At 47.2% G+C, this 22,234-nt stretch overlaps 1 protein-coding gene across 6 annotated transcripts in view; it reads right to left on the bottom strand.

The window, feature by feature from the left end:
- NBEA (neurobeachin) overlaps positions 1 to 22,234 on the bottom strand; it is a 915,436-nt gene that overhangs the window by 571,830 nt on the left and 321,372 nt on the right. For all 6 annotated transcript variants that reach the window (XM_073583206.1, XM_073583210.1, XM_073583208.1 and 3 more), the window contains exons 19-21: positions 16,103 to 16,184; positions 13,276 to 13,399; positions 12,180 to 12,372 (exon numbers count right to left, since the gene is read on the bottom strand). In XM_073583206.1, coding sequence (XP_073439307.1) covers positions 12,180 to 12,372; positions 13,276 to 13,399; positions 16,103 to 16,184 — 399 coding nt within the window. The remainder of the gene's footprint in view (positions 1 to 12,179; positions 12,373 to 13,275; positions 13,400 to 16,102; positions 16,185 to 22,234) is intronic.

The raw sequence follows: 22,234 nt of genomic DNA, 5'->3' as shown, positions 1-22,234 counted from the left end.
CCCGTCATACATATCCACCATCCCATAGGCCCGTGCCCATATACCCGTCATACATATCCTCCATCCCATAGTCCAGTGCCCATATACCCATCACACATCCTCCATTCCATAGTCAACCATTATGACATCATAATGAGCGACAGGGCTTGCAGCCTATGATGACATCAGCGTCGCCATGGCAACCATTGTGACATCATAATGAGGGGCGGGGCTTGACACACACACTCTTTTTCCCCAGTATGTAGATAGGGGTAAAATTGTTTGATGAATTGGAACGCGCGAGGTTAAAACATAGCTTAGGACACTCTCGGGGTACAGACGTGGGCCTGTGCCAAATTTTGTGGCTGTAGCTGCGACGGTGCGGATGCCTATCCCGGACATACACACATACATACACACTTTGAGCTTTATATATTAGATATAAAGCTGAGTGTAAAGCTCCACCCATTCCGCATAGCCACATTCAATATAATATCCCACATCATCCGGTCAGCCACAGCTACCGGACTAATAGCCCTAATATCCCACATCATCCCGTCAGCCAGAGCTACCGGATAACTACCACTAATATCCCACATCATCCCATCAGCCAGAACCACCGGACTACTACCACTAATATCCCACATCATCCCGTCAGCCTGGAGTCAGAACCAGAGCGCTGAGTGGAACGGTCCGAACTTCCATACTGGGGATCCCTTTAAGAGAGGCCTGGCGTCAGAACCAGAGCACTGAGTGGATTTGCCCTGACTTCCATAACAAGAAGCCTGGGGTGAGAATCAGAGCACTGAGGGATTTACCCTAACTTCCATACCGGAGATCCCTTTAAGAGAGGCCTGGGGTTAGTACCAAAGCGCAGAGTAGATTTTCCCTCACTTCCGTACCAAGGATCCCTTTAAGAGGGGACTTGGGTCAGAACCAGAGCACTGAGTGGATTTGCCCTAACTTCCATACCGGGGATCCCTTTAAGAAAGCCTGGGGTCAGTACCAGAGCATTTGAAGGCAATTGTCCTGACTTCCATAACGGGGATCCCTTTAAGAGAGGCCAGGGGTCGGAATTAAAGCGCTGGATGGATTTGCCCTGACTTCCATACCAGAGATCCCTTTAAGAAAGGCCTGGGGACAGTACCAAAACGCAGAGTGGAATTGCCCTAAATTCCATACCAATGATGCCTTTAAGAGACCCTGGGGTCAGTACCAAAGCGCTGGATGGATTTGCTCTGACTTCCATACCAATGATCCCTTTAAGAGGGAAGATGTGCCTACGGGATGGAGGATGTGTGATGGGGATATGGGCACGGGAGGGGGGATTCGTTTCTGTCATGTGATCTCGCTCCTTTCAGGAGGGCAGACAATAGCTGGGAGCTTATGTTACCAGCCATGTCAGTGTCTGCTGAGGTGTTGTCAAGTGGGAAAACTGTTGGTCATAGCAACCAATCACAGCTCAGCTACTTTTGAACAGCTCTCGTGAAATGAAAGATGCTTCATGATTGGTTGGTGATACACACATACAATCATTTTTATATATATAGAGATATATAGTGCAGCGCTCACTGCACGTGTTGGGGGAACACTCGCTTGGTTGCGAATTAACGTAGTCGGGCATGGTATTTTCACACAAAAACAGTCTATACAGTTTATTTAAGCACCATGAACCGCACCGTAAGCCAGGTTGCACATCACCGGCTTACACATAGTCCATTACTTTATCACAAGAGGCTTTACCAAGCATTCACTAGTCACGCCTGACTTTCTTCAGTCACCGGGTGACCGCACAGTTCAATAACTGACCTTTGCCAGTGCACACAATTCTTTCCCCATACCAGTGTTACCTCTTAAGAGCTCTTGCTCCACAGATTGACCTCCTGTCAGTCCTGGTTCCTGGGGAAGCTGTCAAACTGGGATCACCGTCCTTGTGTACAGTGCACTACCGACAGTCCAGATCCTCAGGTGGAAGGTAGCTCCCCCAAACGCAGTGCCTTCACAGACTCCGCAAACACACGTGGCCTGTCCAGGTGCTATTCAGGACATTTATCCAACACCAAGGCCACCAGGTCCAGGGCCTCACCGGGTGCCATTCAGGGCTTCGATCCCACTCCCAGGATCTCCCAACACATCAGCCTCCAGGTCCAAGGTCTCACCACGTGCTCCAGGAATCCAATCCTCCTCCCAGGATCTTCCAACACAGACCTTCCAGGACCTTGCACCCTGAATCATTCAGGTACATACACTCTCTCATGTGACCCACCTTGGTCACATTATATAGCTCGTAACCACACCCACAGGTGAGGTATGGATCACATGGGCTGGTCACATGGTCATGACCTCACTGCAGAGCCTTAAACACACAGCCACACACACAGGCTTCATCTTGGGTGTTCAGACACACCCCCTTGAGTGGGTATGCAGGTGACTGGACCCATCCATCTCTCCAAGTCACCTGGAAGCCTCCCAATGTATAGAAAAAACCCTCAGCAGTAGATCTAATGAGCAAAACATGCCCAGACTTCCATCACAGGGCCACCCACCCCTGTGACACATATCGGCCATATACAACCATGCCGGTCACTGTTTCCCCATCACAATAAATGAAACGCCTGCATGCATGTCCTGGGGAGCCCAATACAGCATCCCCTAGCTGTAACAGGGGTCACTGCCTTACACATAGTAAACTTTTACGTGCCTACTGAGTGACGCAGCACAGTGGTCCCGGTCAGTTCTGACCGTGTGTGTATATGAATTAATCTGTCACATTTTATTATTTGCTGCAAGTGTAAACAGTCTGAGTTCATTTGACAAATTTAGTGTTTACTGCTTTCCTTGTCCACGGCTTCGCTGTATCCTGGGAGCCTACCCCACATCTTACAATGTCACTGCACTTCAGACTCTCTGGATTACACTGTGCTCTGTGTGTGAGCCGGAGATGACTTTTACAATGTAAGCCTATGGAGTGTCAGATTGAGGCTCCATAGACTTGTATAGTAAAAGATATCCGGCTTATACATAAGAGCATAGAGTGAGACAGAGTCTGAAGAGTGGTGACTTCACTCAGAGGAGGAGCAGAGCGGCACTGGATACCAGAGAAGATGGCAATAGGTGAGTATATAAACACCATGACACTACATATACACATGATTAGGGAATAAAAAAGTTCATAGGAGGGTTAGTAGGGTCCTTGTAGTGGACAACCTCTTAATGATCTAAATGTTTGATCCCGATTAAATAAAAAACCCTCCTTTGCTGGCTCCCACGGTGTCGGCACTCATTCTCTCTGGGGATCCCGAGCTGTTGTTGTGACATACCACGCCGGCGTCCAATCAGCGCTGGTGTCACTGTCTCCGCCTTTTTACGGGTTGAACATGAAGAGGTTGATCTCGGACTTCCTCTTCAATTCGACAGAAGGTGGGGACAGTGATGCCAGCGCTGATTGGGTGCCAGCATCACAACAACCGCATGGGAGACCTTGAGAGAGCAAGTGCCGACACCGCGGGAACAGAACCAGCACAGGAGGGGAGTATAAGCTTTTTATTATTATTATTAATCAGGGCCAAGTGTGGGATATGAGAAGGAGTTGTTCTAGCTGTGGACGACTTCTTTAAAAAGGATATCAGGGACATTCGGAAAAAAAAAAGGCATGTAGTTGCTAACAGAGGCAACTACCTGTCTGTTGTACCTTGCGTCGGTCACTTACGGCACCTGCCGGAGATTCAGCTGCTCCCTATCAAGGGAGCAGCATAATCTCTTCCTGCTGACAGAGCGAGCGGGGGGGGGGGGGCAAGCCAGCAATCAATCAGCATGACACCAGTAGTCTGGCCCTGTCAACAGGAAGAGCGGCCGATGAATACAACAAGCAGGTAGTTAGCTTTTTTTTTCTTTAAAGTCCTGGATCTCAACTTTAATGTATCCTGGGTGCATGGTGACAGGTGATGATAGGTCTGCTTTATAAGGAAAAAATATTAATAATTTACAAAAACAATTAAATTGGAAACAAAGTTAAAAAAAAAAAAAAAGAAACCATTGTATATACAAAAGGAACAAATACCAGGAGAAAAAGCGTGATTATTTTTTTAGAACTTGACACCTCATGAATTGACCCTAGTCACAACTTGGAGGCGGGTGACACCCATTTATTTTATTCTTCTTCTTCCTGCAATTTATGGATTTTTGAAAATCACTTACAACAAAAGATCAAGTTTGCACTTTAACCTATAAAAAGCCAGATTACTTACCAGTAATGCTCTTTTAATGAGTCCACGACAGCACCCATTGGAGGTATCGGATCCGCCCCATCTGGAACAGGAAACCCTACAGGAAGATAAAAGGGGCGGTCCACCTTTCCTCCTCAGTTTTGCATTTCAGAGTACCAGGAGGATCGCCAAGGATTTGGCAATGTCTTTACATCTCTAAACTTCACTTATTCATTTTTACACTTTATTATCGATATCTTTAGCAGGGAGGGAAGTGAGCGGGTGCTGTCGTGGACTCATTAAAAGAGCATTATCGGTAAGTAATCCGGCTTTTTACCCTTCGCCACGACAGCACCCACTGGAGAGATTCCAGAGACCATCACCTGGGTGGGACCACCGTGCCAAGGACCGTCCTGCCAAAGCTTAGGTCAGAAGTAGATGAAAAGTCAAGTCTATAGTGATTATAGAAGGTAGAAGGTGTTGACCAAATTGCTGCCTTACATATGGTTTCAATTGGAAGGTCTCCCCTCTCGGCCCAGGAGGTTGCCCATTGCTCTAGTGGAATGTGCTCTGATGCTCTCCGGATGATCTTCCTTTTTCGCAGAGTAGGCTAAGCGAATAGCATCCCTGATCCATCGGGAAATGGTGCTCTTCGTGACTCCGTACCCTTTTTTACAGCCCTGAAAAGATATGAACCGAGCCCTACACTGCCTCCAGCTCCAGGACCTCTCAATATACTTTAAGACAGTTCTTCTAACATCCAAAGTGTGGAATTTCCACTCCTCTGGAGTGGAGGGATCTTCAAAGGTTGGGAGAAGTATCTCCTGAGATCTATGGAATTTTGTTGATCCCTTAGGCAGGTATGAGGGGTCTGGTTTTAATATCAACCTATCTTGGTATACGTGAAAAAAGGGTGGATCTATGGATAGGGCCTGGATATCACCCACTCTCCTAGCAGATGTTAGTGCTACTAAGAGGGCTGTCTTGAGTGACAAGTATTTGAGGGATATCATGTCTATTGGCTCAAAGGGTTCTTCTGTCAGGGCGTCTAAGACCAGATTTAAGTCCCATGCAGGGATTGTAGGTATGTGAACTGGAGCTATCCGTTCGCAAGCTGTAATAAATCGTGAAATCCACTTATTTCCTGCTATATTATGGCCGTACAGTGCGCCTAATGCGGACACCTGGACTTTCAGTGTGTTTACTGCAAGGCCCAAGTCCTTCCCTCTCTGTAGAAATTCTAAGATAGGAACTAACGGGACTTCTGTGGTATGAGGCGATGTATGAAACTGCAGGAATTTTTTCCATATCCTTGTATAAATCTGGGTAGTGGATTGCTTCCTGCTCTGTAGAAGCATAGCAATTAGTGTTTCAGAAAACCCTCTTGATCTTAGTAGCTGCCTTTCAAATTCCACGCCGTCAAGTGTAAGCTGTCCACTTGGGGGTGGAAAAAAGGGCCTTGGGAGAGTAGGTTGGGAATCGAAGGGAGGACCCAAGGATCTGTCACCGACATTATTCGTAGCCATAAGAACTACGGTCTCTTGGGCCAGAATGGTGCTATCAAAATCACTCTCGCCTTGTCCTCTCTGATTTTCCGAATGACCTGTGGCAGGAGCATTATCGGAGGGAAGGCATATGCCAGGTTGAACTTCCATGAGGCCTGGAGGGCATCCAGTATGTCTGGGTGATCTGACGGAGACAGGGAATGCAAACACCTTTATCTGTCTGTTCTCCTTTGTGGCAAAGAGGTCCACCTGAGGTTGCCCCCATAAGGCTACTATGTCCTTGAAAACTCGGCGATTGAGGCACCACTCCCCTTGCGGAAGTGTGTGTCGGCTTAAGAAGTCTGCCTCTTGGTTGTTTTCTCCCCTGATATGAAGAGCCGAGAGGGACAACAAATAACTTTCGGCTAAGTTTAAGATTCTTGCCGCAGAAGACATCAGAGTCTCTGATCGAGTACCTCCCTGTCTGTTTATGTAGGCCACTGTAGTGGTGTTGTCCGACAAGATCCTGACATGCTTCTGTTGGAGCTGCGGAAGAAAATGGTGTAGAGCATAATATACCGCCGTCAGCTCTTTCAAATTAGACGAGTATCCCCATTTATCTCTATTCCACCTTCCTTGACAAAAGCTACTCCCCATATGGGCTCCCCAGCCGTGGGGGCTAGCATCCGTGGTTAGGATACAAGATGGTACTATAACCCATGGGACTCCTGAGGATAGATGGTTATCATCTAGCCACCATTCTAGAGAAGTCAAGACCTCCTGTGATAAGGTTATCTTGCTCTCGAGGTGACCACCATGTCGCCTGTCCTCTCGGAGGATCTGATGCTGAAATGTGCGGATATGATAATGGGCCCACCGGACTGCCGGGGCACAAGAACTGTGCGACCCCAATAGCGACATTGCCCCTCTCAGAGACATGCGTGGTCTACTTATGGCTGCCTCTTTCTGTTTTGTGACTGCAATCTTTACTTGAGGGAGTAGACATCTCTGCGTTGTGGAGTCTAACTGGAACCCTAAGAACATCTGAAGGGAATGCGGAACGAGTCTGAACTTCTGGACATTGATGATCCAGCCTAGATCCTGCAAAGATGAGATCGCGTCAGCGACACGTCTGGTACACTGGCTGACCGAGTTCCCGATAATTAGGAAGTCATCTAGGTAAGGCACGATTAGATAGGCCATCACCTCTGCCATCACCTTGGTGAAGATTCTTGGTGCTGTAGAGAGGCCGAAGGGCATGGCTGTATACTGAAAATGACGGATCTTGCCTTCGAAAACCACCGTGACCCTTAGGTACTTTTGGTATCTATCATGAATAGGAAGATGATAGTAAGAATTCTTCAAGTCAATCCCCGCCATTACACAGTTTGGAAAGACACTTTATGGTGGATCTGATTGATTCCATCTTAAACTTATAATTTTTTATAAACGTATTAAGCTTCCTTAAATTTATTATTGTCCTAAACGTACCATCTGGTTTGGAAATTAAAAATAAAGGAGAGTAGAAGCCTCTACCTTCCTGTCCCTCTGGGACCTCTACTAAAACCCCCTTGGATAGTAGGCTCCGAATTTCTTCTTCGAGGGCCTTTTGTTGAACTATAGAGTTTAGGCGGGTTATGATAAAGAAATCATAAGGGGTTTGAAGGAATTCTAATTTAATTCCTTCTTTAATAATACTTAGAATCCATGGGCTCGAAGTTATTTGTTCCCATTTTGAATAAAAAAATTTTAATCTACCCCCTACTGGTGGGTCTAAATCTTTAATATTTATTTTCCTTCCGGAATGTTGAACCCCTGAACATGCTACCCTTTTGCTTTTCCTCCTTTGTGGGCCATCTATTTGATCTATCCGCTTGTCTCCTTCTTCCAAACGGTCGCCTTTTAAAGGTTCTCCTGTAGAAAGGGATAGAAGAATCAGGGAAGGCCTTCTTCCTTTCTTTTGCTTTGGTGAGTATGTCATCTAGGGCTTTCCCAAAGAGAAACTCACCCTCGCACGGGGTTGCGCAAATCTTAGATTATGATTGCGCGTCCCCCTTCCAGCTCTTCATCCACAGTGCCTGCCTGGTGTTGTTTACAAGAGACGCCGATCTCGCTGCCAGCCGCAGAGTGTCTGCCGACGCATCGGCCATGAAGGCTGCTGCCCCTCTTATTAATGGAATAGCGGCCCGTAATTTTTCTCTCAACTCTTTCTGCTCGCTTTGTTGATCCAACCATATGAGCATAGATCTGGCGGTGCATGTGCTGGCTACTGCTGGCTTAAAAATTCCCGTGGTAGACTCCCAAGACCTTCTCAATGGCAACTCCGCCTTACGGTCTAGCGGGTCTGCCAACAAGCCTGCGTCCTCTACCGGAATAGTAGACTGTTTCGAGGTAGAGGCTACAACGGCATCAACTTTTGGCACCTTGGTCCATTTTAATAGCTCGTCATCGCTAAATGGATATTTTCTCTTTGAGGCCGATGGGAGAAAACTTCTTTGATCGTGTTTTTCCCACTCTCTTTTTATTAGGGCCTTAACTGCCGGTATTACTGGGAACGCTCTCCTTTTCTTTTCTGCCAACCCCGCAAACATTATTTCTTGTGCAGTTTGGACACCCCTTGCTTCCTCACACCCCATAGTGTTCCTCACGGATTTGACCAGGTTATCCACACTATCCAGGGGAAAACATGACCGTCCCTCAATGTCTGATGATGACGACGAGGATGTGAGTGAGGAATCGGAGATTAACCCTTGCTCTTCCTCTGACTCTGAGCTGAGGGTCACCTGTTTTTTGCGCCTAGCCTCTGAGGGAGTACTGGCACGGGTGATAGCCTGTATTTCCTCCCTAATTATGGCTCGAATGTTCTTTGATGATACTGCCGACCCTTGCCTAGCCTCTCTGGTGCACTGTTTACAGAGCTTTTTGGGGTAGGAGTCAGGGAGAGGTTCAGCGCATAAAGCGCAATCTTTAAGCTTGGATTTTTGTTTTTTCTTCGCCTGGAGAGGGGAGACATGGTGAAAGGGGGGGGGGGGGGTGGAGAGGTCAGCTTAGTAGGCAGAGTATATATATTGCACACTCACCCAGTGAAGCTTTATATTACCGGATCAGATGGCTGAGATCCCGTCCTAGGTCTTGACTCTCCCCACCTCGCTCCTGCGGGCGATGTCTGTCCTGGTGGTGCGGTCCCTGGAGGAGCTGCCCCCCCGCAGAGTCACCTGCTGGAGCGTGCACTTCTGCACTTTTTTTTTTTACTCTGCCCCCGGAAGTCGCTCCTCCTCCCCGGGTTCCTGCATATGCACCGTCACGCCTCTCAGCCATCTTGCCCCGGAAGTTCACTCATTACTTCCGGGGCTCAGGAGCCTCTGCGCCGGCCAGCTACCGCGCCACCGCTCCTGTATGCGGCCCGCGCTTCTCCCCACACTGCCGCCACCGCTGCCTCTCTTTTTTTTTTTCCCTTCATCGCGCCACTAGTGCACCTACCGCTCCCTGCAGCAGTGGTTTCCGCGTTTGGTGCCCCTAGCGCGCTCCTAGGTGAGACCGGGCGGCCCCTTCTGGACCCGGTCATCACCTCTCAGCCATCAGACCAGGGGGGAGCCGTCTAACGGAGTCACCCCCGACGCTGCTTCCAGATCGCAGCCCCTGCCATTCTTATGGACACTGCGCAGGCGGCGTGCAAATTCAGGTACGTCTTCCTGAAGGATTAGCCTTAGGTTCCCTGGGAACAGGAAACCAAAGCTGAGGAGGAAAGGCGGACCGCCCTTTTTATCTTCCTGTAGGGTTTCCTGTTCCAGATGGGGCGGATCCGATACCTCCAGTGGGTGCTGTCGTGGCGAAGGGTAAAATAATGAATTTTCTTGCCGCGCTAAAGGAAACACAGTGGCGTCCTGGTGGGCCCGTATTGCCTAGAGAGGCTTCAAAGACTAAATATGGATAATGAGAGCGGTTAGGGAACGTTTGTCCGAAATACTCTGCCATTATGCACTCTGTATTAATTGCTTCCTGCCATCGTAATAGAATATTGTTCATGTCCCTTTTCGTTTCCAGGGCAGGGATAAACAAATTAAACTCATTATCCCTGCAATTACACAAGCATCAAAGCTGGAGATTTTGAAAGCAAAGCTAGACGATGGGAGAAAACAAAAGCGCCTCCACGGTCTCGAGACCCGATCGTTCTGTTCTGGACCTAGAAACATGACACATTCTCTAAATATATATTACAGCAGACCCGATTACACACGTAGCCATGGTGAAGCCTCGGCACAGAACAATTCTATGTGAAGACATGTACCAGCAATCATAACACATCCCTGCGTCCATCAATCATGTCTCTGCTAGCATCATCGCATATGCAAATCAGGAGACAACTTCAAAGTAATAATCATGCATGTCTGTAGCAAATCCACCGCTAAAATCTACAAGGTAGAAAGCTAACCATTACAGTTAATCGGCAGCAGAAAATACTTTCTCTCTTTCTTATAGAGATTCTTCTGGTGAAGATTAGTTAAATATTATCAAGTGCAAAGAAACAAGATCCGATTTGTTAGATTTAAAATCCAAAAACAAAATTAACTCATGTGTATGTATATATCGTAGGGATCCATGCTCTCAGGTAGGCATTAGGTAGCATTCACACAGGCAATGCAGTTTGGTCCAAACAGGTGCTGTTTTATTGCTTTCATAAAACTCCAAAGGATTCATAATCAAAACAGCCTCTTTCTGGGCACAAAGGTATCACAGCAAATAAACAGATAATTTAGTAAGCACATATATACGTCATGGTATCCTCACCGAAAAGATTACAGTCCATTCTCAGGGAGAAAATTTTCACACACAGAAGAAGCACGATCCTACTAGTCTCGGTATCCCCTTCAGCCTCAGCACGAAATATAAGTGTTCAACTCTTGGCACAGTTCATAGAATCATAGAATCGTAGAGTTGGAAGGGACCTCCTGGGCCATCTGGTCCAACCCCCTGCTCAAAGCAGGATTCGCTAAATCATCCCAGTCAGATGTCTATCCAGCCTCTGTTTGAAGACTTCCATTGAAGGAGAACTCACCACTTCTCGTGGCAGCCTGTTCCACTCATTGATCACTCTGTCAAAAAGTTTTTTCTAATATCTAATCTGTGTCTCCTCCCATTCAGTTTCATCCCATTGCTTCTAGTCTTTCCTTGTGCAAATGAGAATAAAGTTGATCCTTCTACAATGTGACAGCCCTTTAGATATTTGTAGACAGCTATTAAGTCTCCTCTCAGTCTTCTCTTTTGCAAACTAAACATTCCCAAATCCTGCAACCTTTCCTCATAAGACAGGGTTTGCAGACCGGTCACCATTCTGGTCGCTCTTTTCTGAACTTGCTCCAGTTTGTTGATGTCTTTTTTAAAATGTGGTGCCCAAAACTGGACACAATATTCCAGATGAGGTCTGACCAAAGAGGAGTAGAGGGAAATAATGACTTCATGTTCACACTGAACAGGCTACAGCTTCTACATGATACTCTGCAGCTCCAACACACATACTGCTCAGCTGTCCCAGCTGACCGATGCGGTCTCCATTCACAGAGAGACCCTGGCTTGTTTCTCTCCCAGGTACATTTGATCAGTCTTCACTGAACAGTCATCCAATACACAGCAGTGTTCACTACTCAAAATGCGATTGACAGTGTGAAATCTGTCATGTGTGATCAACATCTCCCCTTACCATCAGTCGTCTGGCTCCTCCATACACTATTAGACAATTGGCCAAAACCGACTACATTGGTGGGTTCATCTGAGATTAGTCCAATGTGAATGGGGGATTTTACCCTTTACTTAGGTATAATCCTACACCCTAAAAAGGGGCATCAACTTAGCCACACAGGGTTTTCTAAAGCCAACCAGTCAGGTTTGAGGACAAACCTGAATGGCCAAAATATAAGATTTTATTCGACTTTTGGAGTCTTTGACAACCTGTTAATTGCTGGCCAACATTGGAAAGATGCAAAACTGTACCATGTAAATCATGGATGTTGAAACCAATGGTGAATAGAGTCATACAAGACTTTTGCTGCTGCAATTCACTGACTGGGGATGAACCTTGTTAGTATTCTATAGAGTTTGAGGTAGCAGATTAAAAATGTATGCATCGGCATGAAAGGGAGATCGGCATATGGCACATCATTGTTGATTACGTAGATATTTAACAGAGCTATATACACAATTTAATCAAACCTCATCCTATGGGTTCTGAGTGCAGATGAAATACGTTTAGCGTCTTGTCTCTTATTATTATGCTATCATTAACATAACCATTTCGCACCACTGTATCGTCATTCTTTGTTGGCTAATAGACTAATATTTTACACAGTACTAATTGGGTTATTCTTCTCTCACAAGATGTAGTGAGTATACATCCATTATTAGAATAAGCGACAGGCCCTTCTCGCACTACCATGCACAGAAGTGTGAAGCTAATGCCACAAGGTGGCACCAAATGAATATGTAAAAGAGCATGTGACGGGTAAAGACAACGTACCTTGGAATGAGCTATGGAGAGCGTGTCCACCCAGACTCTCCAGCCTCCCCATTCATATTTGATGGCATGATACAGCAGTATCCTAAATATGTTGTATACCATTTCAGTGATCTTCTGCTCCTCAGAGTTTTTGGGATTGATGTACCCGAGAGAAAACATCCAGTCCTGCCATACTGAGCACTGCAGAAGGCACCTGGAATAATGAGACATATCAGGAGGGGCACATACTTTCAATTGGAAAACATTAATGTGGAGACACAGCACCGTATCTTAATGAACCAGACAACTATTTGTAGCAAACCAAGAAGAATAGACTGTTATCTTTATGTTGGCTTTTCAATTTGTGAGTTGGTCAAGAGAACAGACATTTGCTTGTGTAAGCCTGTAATATTGACATTTCATATAACATTGTTCTCTTATCCTTGATGACTAGTGATGTTTACTGATATGCTAATTATGCATTGTAGGCCAGATAGTTTGGTGACTTCAAAAACAGAGGAGGAAACACTGTGCAAAAAGATTAAATAATCAAGTGATGCTACGATCTCATCACCATTCTTACCTTTTATGTCAATACTCAATGAAGGACACTTATTAAGTATAAAAAGAAGTTACACATGTCTCAGTCTAGAGACAGAGAGAGAGATAGACATAGATTCTGCCAAGACATCCAGGGGACCCTACAGGACTCCTGCCAATACATCATGGCTCTATCACGAGGGACACAGAGCTATCATTCTACAAGAAACAACCTAGGGGAAGTTTGGAGAAGCCAGATTGTGACCCTCGGATCAACTGGCCTTGTACCTCAATGGACTGTCATCTTCCTAAGCTTTGTTGCTGATAAAACACCAAAATTATTGAAACTACAATAAGCAGCCCAGTAAGTGACACATTGCTGGAATCAGGGTCTCTGTCTACACATCATGCTACTCAAGGTTATATAGTAAAAGCCTGCTGACAGATTCCCTTTAAGTACCATTCTCATAAAACTTCCTGGTTTTCCTCAGATAAATGTACTATGAGTAACATGACATTACAAACAACTATGAAAAAAAGTGCAATCGAAAAGCTACAAAGTGGAATAATAACTCACCTCCGATTCTCACGACTGTTGCTGAAAAGCTTTATCATATCAGACAGGAACAGGCGTCTTACTTCCATCAGATCAGAACTTGGAGTGGAGTTTTTAAGCAGTGTAGCCACTACCTTCAAAATCACTAAAAAAAATTAAAATATTGTACATTTATAAAGTAATATGTTGTACTATTCTATAAAGACCAGAATAATTGTCAGTACTATTATGCGGCAACCAACACCTTGTACTGTCCAGATTTTAGCTCTGTGTTAAAGGGTTATCCCCATCTTCAATATATTATCCCAAAATGTAGTAGGTATAATCATAATAATATTATCAAATACCTTTAATTAGAAATGTAGAATAGTTCTTCTGATTTGGTATGTCACTTACCCCATGTGCAGGCATTGTAGTAGCTTAGGTATCCATGGTTATGACCGGTAACAACTACCTGTCACAGTATGAGTGGTCCTAACCATGGATACCTAAGGTACTGCAATGCCATGCATGGGAAAAGAGACATTGCAAATCAGAAGAACTATACTACAATTCTAATTGTAGGTATTTGCTAATATTAATACGATTACACCCACTACATATTGTGATAGGATCTTGGAGATGGGAATATCTCTCTAAAGCTCCTATGCAAGTATTTATTTCACTTGGGAGCATCTAGACTTACTGACAACTCATAGCAAAGTAATCTGTAATGATTTTTTTTTTTTTTTTACCAAATTGTGAGGCAATGTGATGCAGCCATATGGACAGTTGTGAGAAATATTACCTCTAATAATGACTCGTTGCCACCTTCTACAATCCACAAACCCCAGTATTTATACCTGATATACGGAAGGGATGATTGACAGGTGGGGAGGAGATTATACTTATAGGAATCTTGTGGCAAGAGACCTATTAGAAAAAGCCCTCTTTCAGATGGCAGTAATGTTGGCACTTTTTTTCATCTGTATTATGGCTGCAAATCACGGATTGACCATCAGTTTTCTGATTCTGAAGTATCATGGTGATCTAAGCTACTGTTTCCCTTGGGCTGGGAGACATGTAATAGGGCCGAGACTTATAGCTGTAACACAGAAGATTAAAGGGAATCTGTCACCCCATTTTAGCCCTATGAGCTGCTGCCATCGCCATCGGGGGCTTATCTACAGCATTCTGCAATGCTGTAGATAAGCCCCGATGAAACCTGAAAGATAAGAAAAACACGTTAGATTATACTCACCGGGGTGGCGGGTGCGGTGGGTGTCGCGGTCAGGTCCGGCGCCTCTCGTCTTCATACGATGATGTCCTCCTCCTTGCTTCTCCCTCTGCTCCTGCACAGACATACTGCTCTGCCCTGTTGAGGGCAGAGCAAGCAGAGTACTGCAGTGCGCAGGCGCCGAACCTCTCTGACCTTTCCCGGCGCCTGCGCAGGCGTACTTTCTCTGTCCTGTTGAGGGCAGAGTAAAGTACTGCAGTGCGCAGGCGCCGGGAAAGGTCAGAGGTTCGGCGCCTGCGCACTGCAGTACTCTGCTTGCTCTGCCCTCAACAGGGCAGAGCAGTATGTCTGTGCAGGAGCAGAGGGAGAAGTAAGGAGGAGGACATAATCGTATGAAGATGGGAGGCGCCGGACGGAACGGCGACACCCATCGGACCAGACCGAACGCCGGGGTGAATGTAATCTAACTCTTTTTTCTTATATTTCAGGTTACATCGGGGGCTTATCTATAGCATTACAGAATGCTGTAGATAAGCCCCTGATGGCAGAGCCGGCAGCTTATAGGGCTAAAATAGGGTGACAGATTTCTTTTAAGTGAACCTGCATTAATGTTGTCTGAAAGAAGTCTAAAGAAGTTTTAATGACAAAAGGGTAATAAGTATATTTATTATTGATTTATTTTATTGCTTCTATAGCACGATCATAATCCACAGCACTTTACAGACTTCATTGTCCCCATTAGTGAGTTTAAATTGTGAGCCCCATCAGTATGTCTTTGTAGTGTGGAAGGAAACCGGAGAACCCACACAAACTCAGGGAGAATAGATGCAGTCTTTGTTGTCAATTTAATAGATTTTTACAGCGCTAACCAGTGAGCCACCGAGCTGCCCATATTATTAAAGGGAATATGTCAGAAGGATTTGCAACCTAATTTAAGAACAGCATAATGTAGAGACAGAGACCCTGACTCCAGTGATGTGTCACTTACTTGGCTCGCTGCTGTAGTTTTGATAAAATCACCGTTTTATCAGCAGATCATCACAAGAGGACCAGTAAACCTGCTTCCATGTAGTCCTCCATATTCATGAGCTCTGTAAAACCCGCCCCCACCAATGAATGGCAGCTTTTGTGAACACAGTGCATAGGTAGAAATCTGCCAATCAGAGGTGTGGGCGGGGTTATAAAGAGCTCAGCGTTCAGAGAACTGGTATATCTGCAGCAGATAAAACAGTGATTTTATTAAAACATCACTGGAATCAGGGTCTCGGTCCCTACATCATGCTGATCCAAGATGTGGTAGCAAAAACCTGGTGACAGGTTCCCTTTAATAAGTTTACAAAAATATCACCCTTCAACTAAAGATGACTATGCACTAATATGGAGACTGGAACACAAGTGACTGAAGGACATGGTATATAACACAATGGGTACATGGTTCTGACCCAAACTCAACACCCTCATATATGTCTAAGAGGCTGTTGGGTTCAGATCATACTTTTTGTGCATCGTGGTCCGGACCGTGAAATACGGGTGTGTGAAACCCTCCTTGTAGAATTGTGCAGTGAGTGAGACGGACACACGAGTCCAATGTGTCAGGCACACTGCACGACTAGCACATCCAGCGCTTCTTACTTGGATTCTGGATTTTCACAGTTGAGTCTGGCTCTGGATGAGGCTTGTGGACAACTTGAGTGCAAACCTGCTCTGTCAGAATCTGCAGGGAGAAGAAGGATTGCATTTACGTCATTATACTTTTCACACAAATTCATTTGCGTAGGAGACTGGCACAATAACATTAATTTCACTCAAGGCTATTACATACAGACAGATTCTCCATATTGCCATTGCAACTGTACAGATAGCACATTCAGGAGTAACATTAAATATATTATATATATATATATATATATATATATATATATATATAGTGACAGGGTCACTGGCATTGTGTGTGAGGGGAGATGTGTGTCACGGAGATTGCTTTCCTCTGTGATCTAGATACCCATACATTTCTTTTCAGCATGCTATGCGCTGAATGAGTTAAGCAGAAATGTTCTGGGCGGGTTTTTAGGCGAGTAGGTAAGAAATGGGTGGGATGTCAACTCGCCATATCTCCACCTCAAGGGTGTGGCTGGGGAAGTGAATGTCCAGCCAGTTTTTTTTCCTCTAAGTAATTAGAAAAACACGGCACATGTGGAATTCTGGTGGAGCACAAGTAGGATAACCAAATCCATCAGCTGTGATGTAGAAATACTTGGCACTCATATAGGTGTGTTCTAGAACTTATTTATTAGATGAAGAAATTCTAGCGCGCAGTGTGAGGGTCTGCAGTGTCCTCTGCTAAGCGCTTCTGGTCTTGGCAGTGGACACTGCAGACCCTCACATTGCGCGCTGCCACACAGATCTCCCCTTTCCAGATGACTGATGAAGGTCAGGTATTGACCGAAACGTCTAATTTTTCTGGAATTTCTTCATCTAATAAATAAACTCTTGAACACACCTTTATTTGTGGCAAGTATTTCTACATCACAGGTTTTTTTCCTCTGCTTGTGTGTGGAGGAAGGAAGCCTCCTGACCGCTAGCTCCTGCGAGAGCTGCCATATGTGTTGTCCCAGAGGCGCTGGACAGAACTGTATATGAACTTTTTATTTTCATTTGAGCCGGACAGGCTGTTTTCTGTTACCAGTTTGGGCTTTTGGTTTATGAGGCAATAAACCACCGAAAGACTTTAACCACACGTGTGCCTGTGTCTACCTCGAGAAGCAGCTAAGTGAGCCGACCTTCCACAATAAATACATCTATCTCGTGGCTATCTAATATATAAAGCTCAATGTGGGTGTGTTTGTGTATGTCCGGGATTGGCATCCGCACCGTCGCAGCTACAGCCACAAAATTTTGCACAGTCACACATCTGGATCCCGAGAGCATCATAGGCTATGCTGTGAGGCGAAATTTTAACCCCGCGCGTTCCAATTCACCAATTTTACCCCTATCTACATAATGGGGAAAAAGTATGTATGTATTGGCATCTGCACCGTCGTAGCTACAGCCACAAAATTTTGCAGTCACACGTCTGGACCCCGAGAGCATCATAGGCTATGTTGTGAGGCGAAATTTTAACCCCGCGCATTCCAATTCACCAAACAATTTTGCCCCTATCTACATAATGGGGAAAAAGGGAAATGAAAAGTGTTGGAGGCAAATTGACAGCTGCCAGATGTGAACAAGGGGGACTTAAAGAATAATAATAATAATAACAATAATAATAATAATAATAATAATAATAATAATCTTTATTTATATAGCGCCAACATATTCCGCAGCGCTTTACAGTTTAACAGTTTCAAAACACAAATCATAAGTAACAACTGTAATGCTAGGGGGTACCTAAGTTAGAGAGTGGACCCTCTGGATCGCGGATCCGGAGCCCCAGGGTCGAGCACACCAGGTGAAGACCGACCCCTATACAGGGATCGTTTGGGGCAGGACCACAGAGGACGGAGGCGCGACAGCCGGAACCAAGAGGGACGGCTCCACGGACAGAAGGAGGGGGAAGGCAATGGTAAGTAGGACGAGCAGGGACCAGAGGAACAGGACAGAACCAATACGGAAGGCAGGCACGTGGGAAGACCTAGGCGGGCAGAAGGCGGAGGACGGCACCGGGGATGGAAGACAGTGCGCAGGCAGGCTGGGAGGGAAGGAAGCAGGAGACAGGGAGCATAAGGCGGAACGCGGAATAGCTACAGTAGAACTGTAGAGGCCAGAAGGTGCAGGAAACTACACGATCATCAGGCGTCCTCCTAACTGCGAGGACGCCTGAAGTACAGCAAGCCCAGGATGTGCGTCACCCAAACCCGCCCTTCGGCGCCGCCCATTGCAGGGGAGACCAAGCCCGACTCTCAGCGCCGCCCACTATGGGAGAGAGTGGGAAGACGGCGGCGAGCGCGAACCAGGGGGCGGGAAGCAGGAGCAGATTTGAAGAGGAATTGACGGCGGGCGCGTGGCCGGGCGGGAGCGCGCAGGTGAGGGGATGCCGCAGCGGCCGCCGCAGCAAAAGGGGCATCGGCGGGCATAACCGCCGATGTCACAGTACCCCTCCCCTTACGGCGTCCCTTTGCGAGATTGGCCAAAAACTTTTTTAGAATGCGAGGGGCGTTGATATTTTCCCGAGGCTCCCAGGACCTCTCCTCGGGACCAAAACCCACCCAATCGATAAGAAAAAGGGTCTTACCCCGGGCTTTTTTCATAGCCAAGATGTCCTTGACCTCGAAGACGTTATCAGAGATGGCAGGAGAAGGAGGGACGATGGAAACCGGTTGGAACCGATTCAGGACTACGGGTTTCAGGAGCGAGACATGGAAAGCGTTGGGCACCCGGAGCGAAGCAGGCAACCTCAGTTTGTAAGCCACGGCATTAATACGTCCAATCACCTCAAACGGTCCAATGTACCGAGGACTCAGTTTGTAAGAGGGAACTCTCAGACGGATATGTCGAGTTGAAAGCCAGACCTTGTCACCAGGATGGTACGGGGGTACGTCCTTCCGTCTCTTGTCTGCATGCTTCTTGATTCGGTCGTTGGCACTTTTGAGCGCATCCCTGGTCTCTCTCCAAATCTGCGAGAATTCTTTAGCAAGAGAATCGGCTGCGGGTACCTTGGTAGAGGTAGAAAAAGGCAACGGAATACTTGGGTTTTGACCGGTTACCACAAAAAAAGGTGACCTGGTGGTAGATTCACTGGGATGATTATTGTGCGAGAATTCAGCCCAAGGTAAAAGCGCAACCCAGTCGTCTTGATGAGCGTTGGTGAAGTGACGTAGGAAGGTGGTTAACCCCTGATTAATTCGTTCCACTTGCCCGTTGGTCTGGGGATGATATGCGGAGGAAAAGTCGAGAGATGTACCCATAAGCCGGCAGAGTGCCCTCCAGAAGCGGGAGGTGAACTGGACCCCCCGATCCGACAGAATCCGCTGAGGAAGACCATGCAGCCTGAAGACCTGGTGGATGAAGATCTCAGCCAACTTCGGAGCGGACGGTAGTCCCGATAAGGGAATAAAATGGGCCATCTTAGAAAAGCGATCTGCCACGACTAAGATGGTGGTACATCCGGCCGAGCGGGGCAAATCGGTCACAAAGTCCATGGCGATCTGTTGCCAGGGGGCTTCAGGAACTGGCAAAGGGTGAAGAAGACCGGCGGGCAAAGTCCTAGCCACCTTATTCTGGGCACAGATTGTGCAAGAGGCCACGTAGTCCATCACATCCTGGCGAAGCGTGGGCCACCAATAATACCTGGAAAGCAGGAAGAGAGTCTTCTTGGTCCCAACGTGTCCAGCAATTTTGGAGGAATGTCCCCAGCACAACACCTCTATACGTTTGCCTGGAGGGACGAAGGTCTTACCGGGCGGAGGGGTAGCAAAGTTCACAGGAGAAACGGTGATCATCCTGGAAGGCTCGATGATACAGGATGGGATTTCGTCCCTCTCTGAAGACTGCAACGACCTGGAAAGGGCATCGGCCTTGATGTTCCTATTGCCCGGTCGGAAGTGAAGTTGGAAGTCAAAGCGGGAAAAAAACAGGGCCCACCTGGCTTGCCGGGCATTGAGCCTTTGGGCGGATTGCAGATAGGCCAGGTTTTTGTGGTCTGTGAGGATGGTAAAGGGATGTACAGCTCCTTCGAGTAAATACAGCCATTCAGTCAAGGCCATCTTAATGGCCAGTAATTCACGGTCTCCAATGGAGTAGTTGCACTCCGCCGGTGAAAAGACTTTAGAGAAGAAACCGCATGGAACCAGCCGTCCGGACGAAGCCTGCTGGGACAAGACCGCCCCCGCTCCAGTGGAGGAGGCATCCACTTCCAGGACAAAGGGTCTGCTGGCCACGGGCCGATGCAAAATGGGTGCTGAGGCAAAAGAACGTTTCAGAGTTTGGAAAGCTTTTTCCGCTTCAGGAGACCAGCTGTTGGGCTTCGTTCCTTTACGGGTCAGGTCCGTGATGGGTTTGGTAACCGTGGAAAAGTGAGGCACAAACTGACGGTAATAGTTTGCGAACCCAAGAAACCGCTGGATGGCCTTAATCCCCACAGGATGAGGCCACTTGAGTACCGCACCGAGTTTTTCGGGATCCATGCTTAGACCGGAGTCGGAGACGACATATCCCAAGAAGGGTAGTGACGACTGCTCAAAAAGGCATTTCTCGATCTTGGCGTAGAGTTGGTTCTCTCGGAGACGATGCAAGACCAAGCGTACACTCCTGCGATGAGAAGGCAGATCGGGGGAGAAAACGAGGATGTCGTCCAGGTAGATGACAACACAAGAATAGAGTAGATCCCGGAATATCTCATTGATAAATTCTTGGAACACAGCGGGGGCATTGCAAAGGCCGAATGGCATGACTAGATATTCATAATGCCCGTCACGAGTATTGAAGGCCGTCTTCCACTCGTCCCCAGCACGGATTCGGACCAAATTGTAGGCTCCCCGCAGGTCTAACTTCGTGAAGATCCGGGCTCCTCTCAACCGGTCAAAAAGCTCCGGAATCAACGGAAGGGGGTAACGATTCTTGATGGTGATCTTGTTCAGGCCCCGGTAATCAATGCAAGGCCGCAGTGATCCATCTTTCTTCCGGACGAAGAAAAAACCTGCGCCTGCAGGAGAGGAGGACTTTCGGATAAACCCCTTGGAGAGATTTTCGTGGATATATTCAGACATGGCAGTGGTCTCGGCTGGAGAGAGAGGGTATGTTCTACCTCTGGGGGGAACCGCTCCAGGAATCAGGTCGATGGGGCAGTCATAAGGCCGGTGCGGTGGCAGGGAATCCGCCTCTTTTTTGCAGAAAACATCAGCATAGGCGTGATATGGCACAGGAAGGCCAGGAAGGTCTGTAGGCTTGCGCTGAGGCTGGGGACGGACCAGGGTACGTAAACAGCTTGCATGGCAGGCGTGCCCCCAGCGCAGGATCTCTCCGGAACGCCAGTCGATAACAGGCTCATGCCGCCTGAGCCAAGGTAGCCCCAAAAGAATGGCGTGGGACAACTGAGGCAGGACATAAAAGGCAATCCTTTCTGAGTGGAGAGCGCCAACTTGCAGGTTTACTTCGGTGGTTACCGTGGTGATGAGCCCAGGAAGAGGTTTGCCGTCAACGGAGGTGATTGCTCGAGGATTACTTAAGACGACCACGGGAATCTGGAGTCTGTCAACCTCCTCCTGGTGGATGAAGTTGCCTGCCGCGCCCGAGTCCACATACGCCTCCACAGAGCTACGCCCCCGACCTGAAATAAGTAGAGCTGAAACGGTAAGTGGAAGAGAGGGGGTAGAATCACCTAGGGGGCCCTCTCCTACCTGGCCTAGGCGGATGCGTTTCCCGGTCTCTCAGGACAAGTGCGTATGAAGTGATTGGCCCCTCCACAATAGAGACAGAGTCCCTTGGTCATTCTCTCCCTACGCCGTTGTTCAGACAGCTTGATGCGATCAACTTGCATGGGCTCCGGGGTGGTGTTACTAGGGAGGGCACCAGTGCGCGGAATAGGAGCTTGGTATAACCTAAAGGACCTCCTCTCCTTAGCCGACTCTCGGGCGCGCTCCTGAAAACGCAGGTCAATACGAGTAGCCAAGGAGATGAGATCCTCCAAGGTGGTAGGGAGGTCACGCCCGGCCAACTCGTCTTTGATTTTACCAGAAAGTCCTCTCCAAAACGCACCAACCAGGGCTTCATTATTCCACCCCAGCTCCGAGGACAAGGTCCGAAAACGGATGGCGTATTGCCCTACCG

The sequence above is a fragment of the Dendrobates tinctorius genome, unplaced genomic scaffold, assembly GCF_039654945.1.
Source record: "Dendrobates tinctorius isolate UK_male_01 unplaced genomic scaffold, ASM3965494v1 ptg000075l, whole genome shotgun sequence".
Classification (NCBI taxonomy): Eukaryota; Metazoa; Chordata; class Amphibia; order Anura; family Dendrobatidae; genus Dendrobates; species Dendrobates tinctorius.
This window is presented reverse-complemented; position numbering and strand designations above follow the sequence as displayed.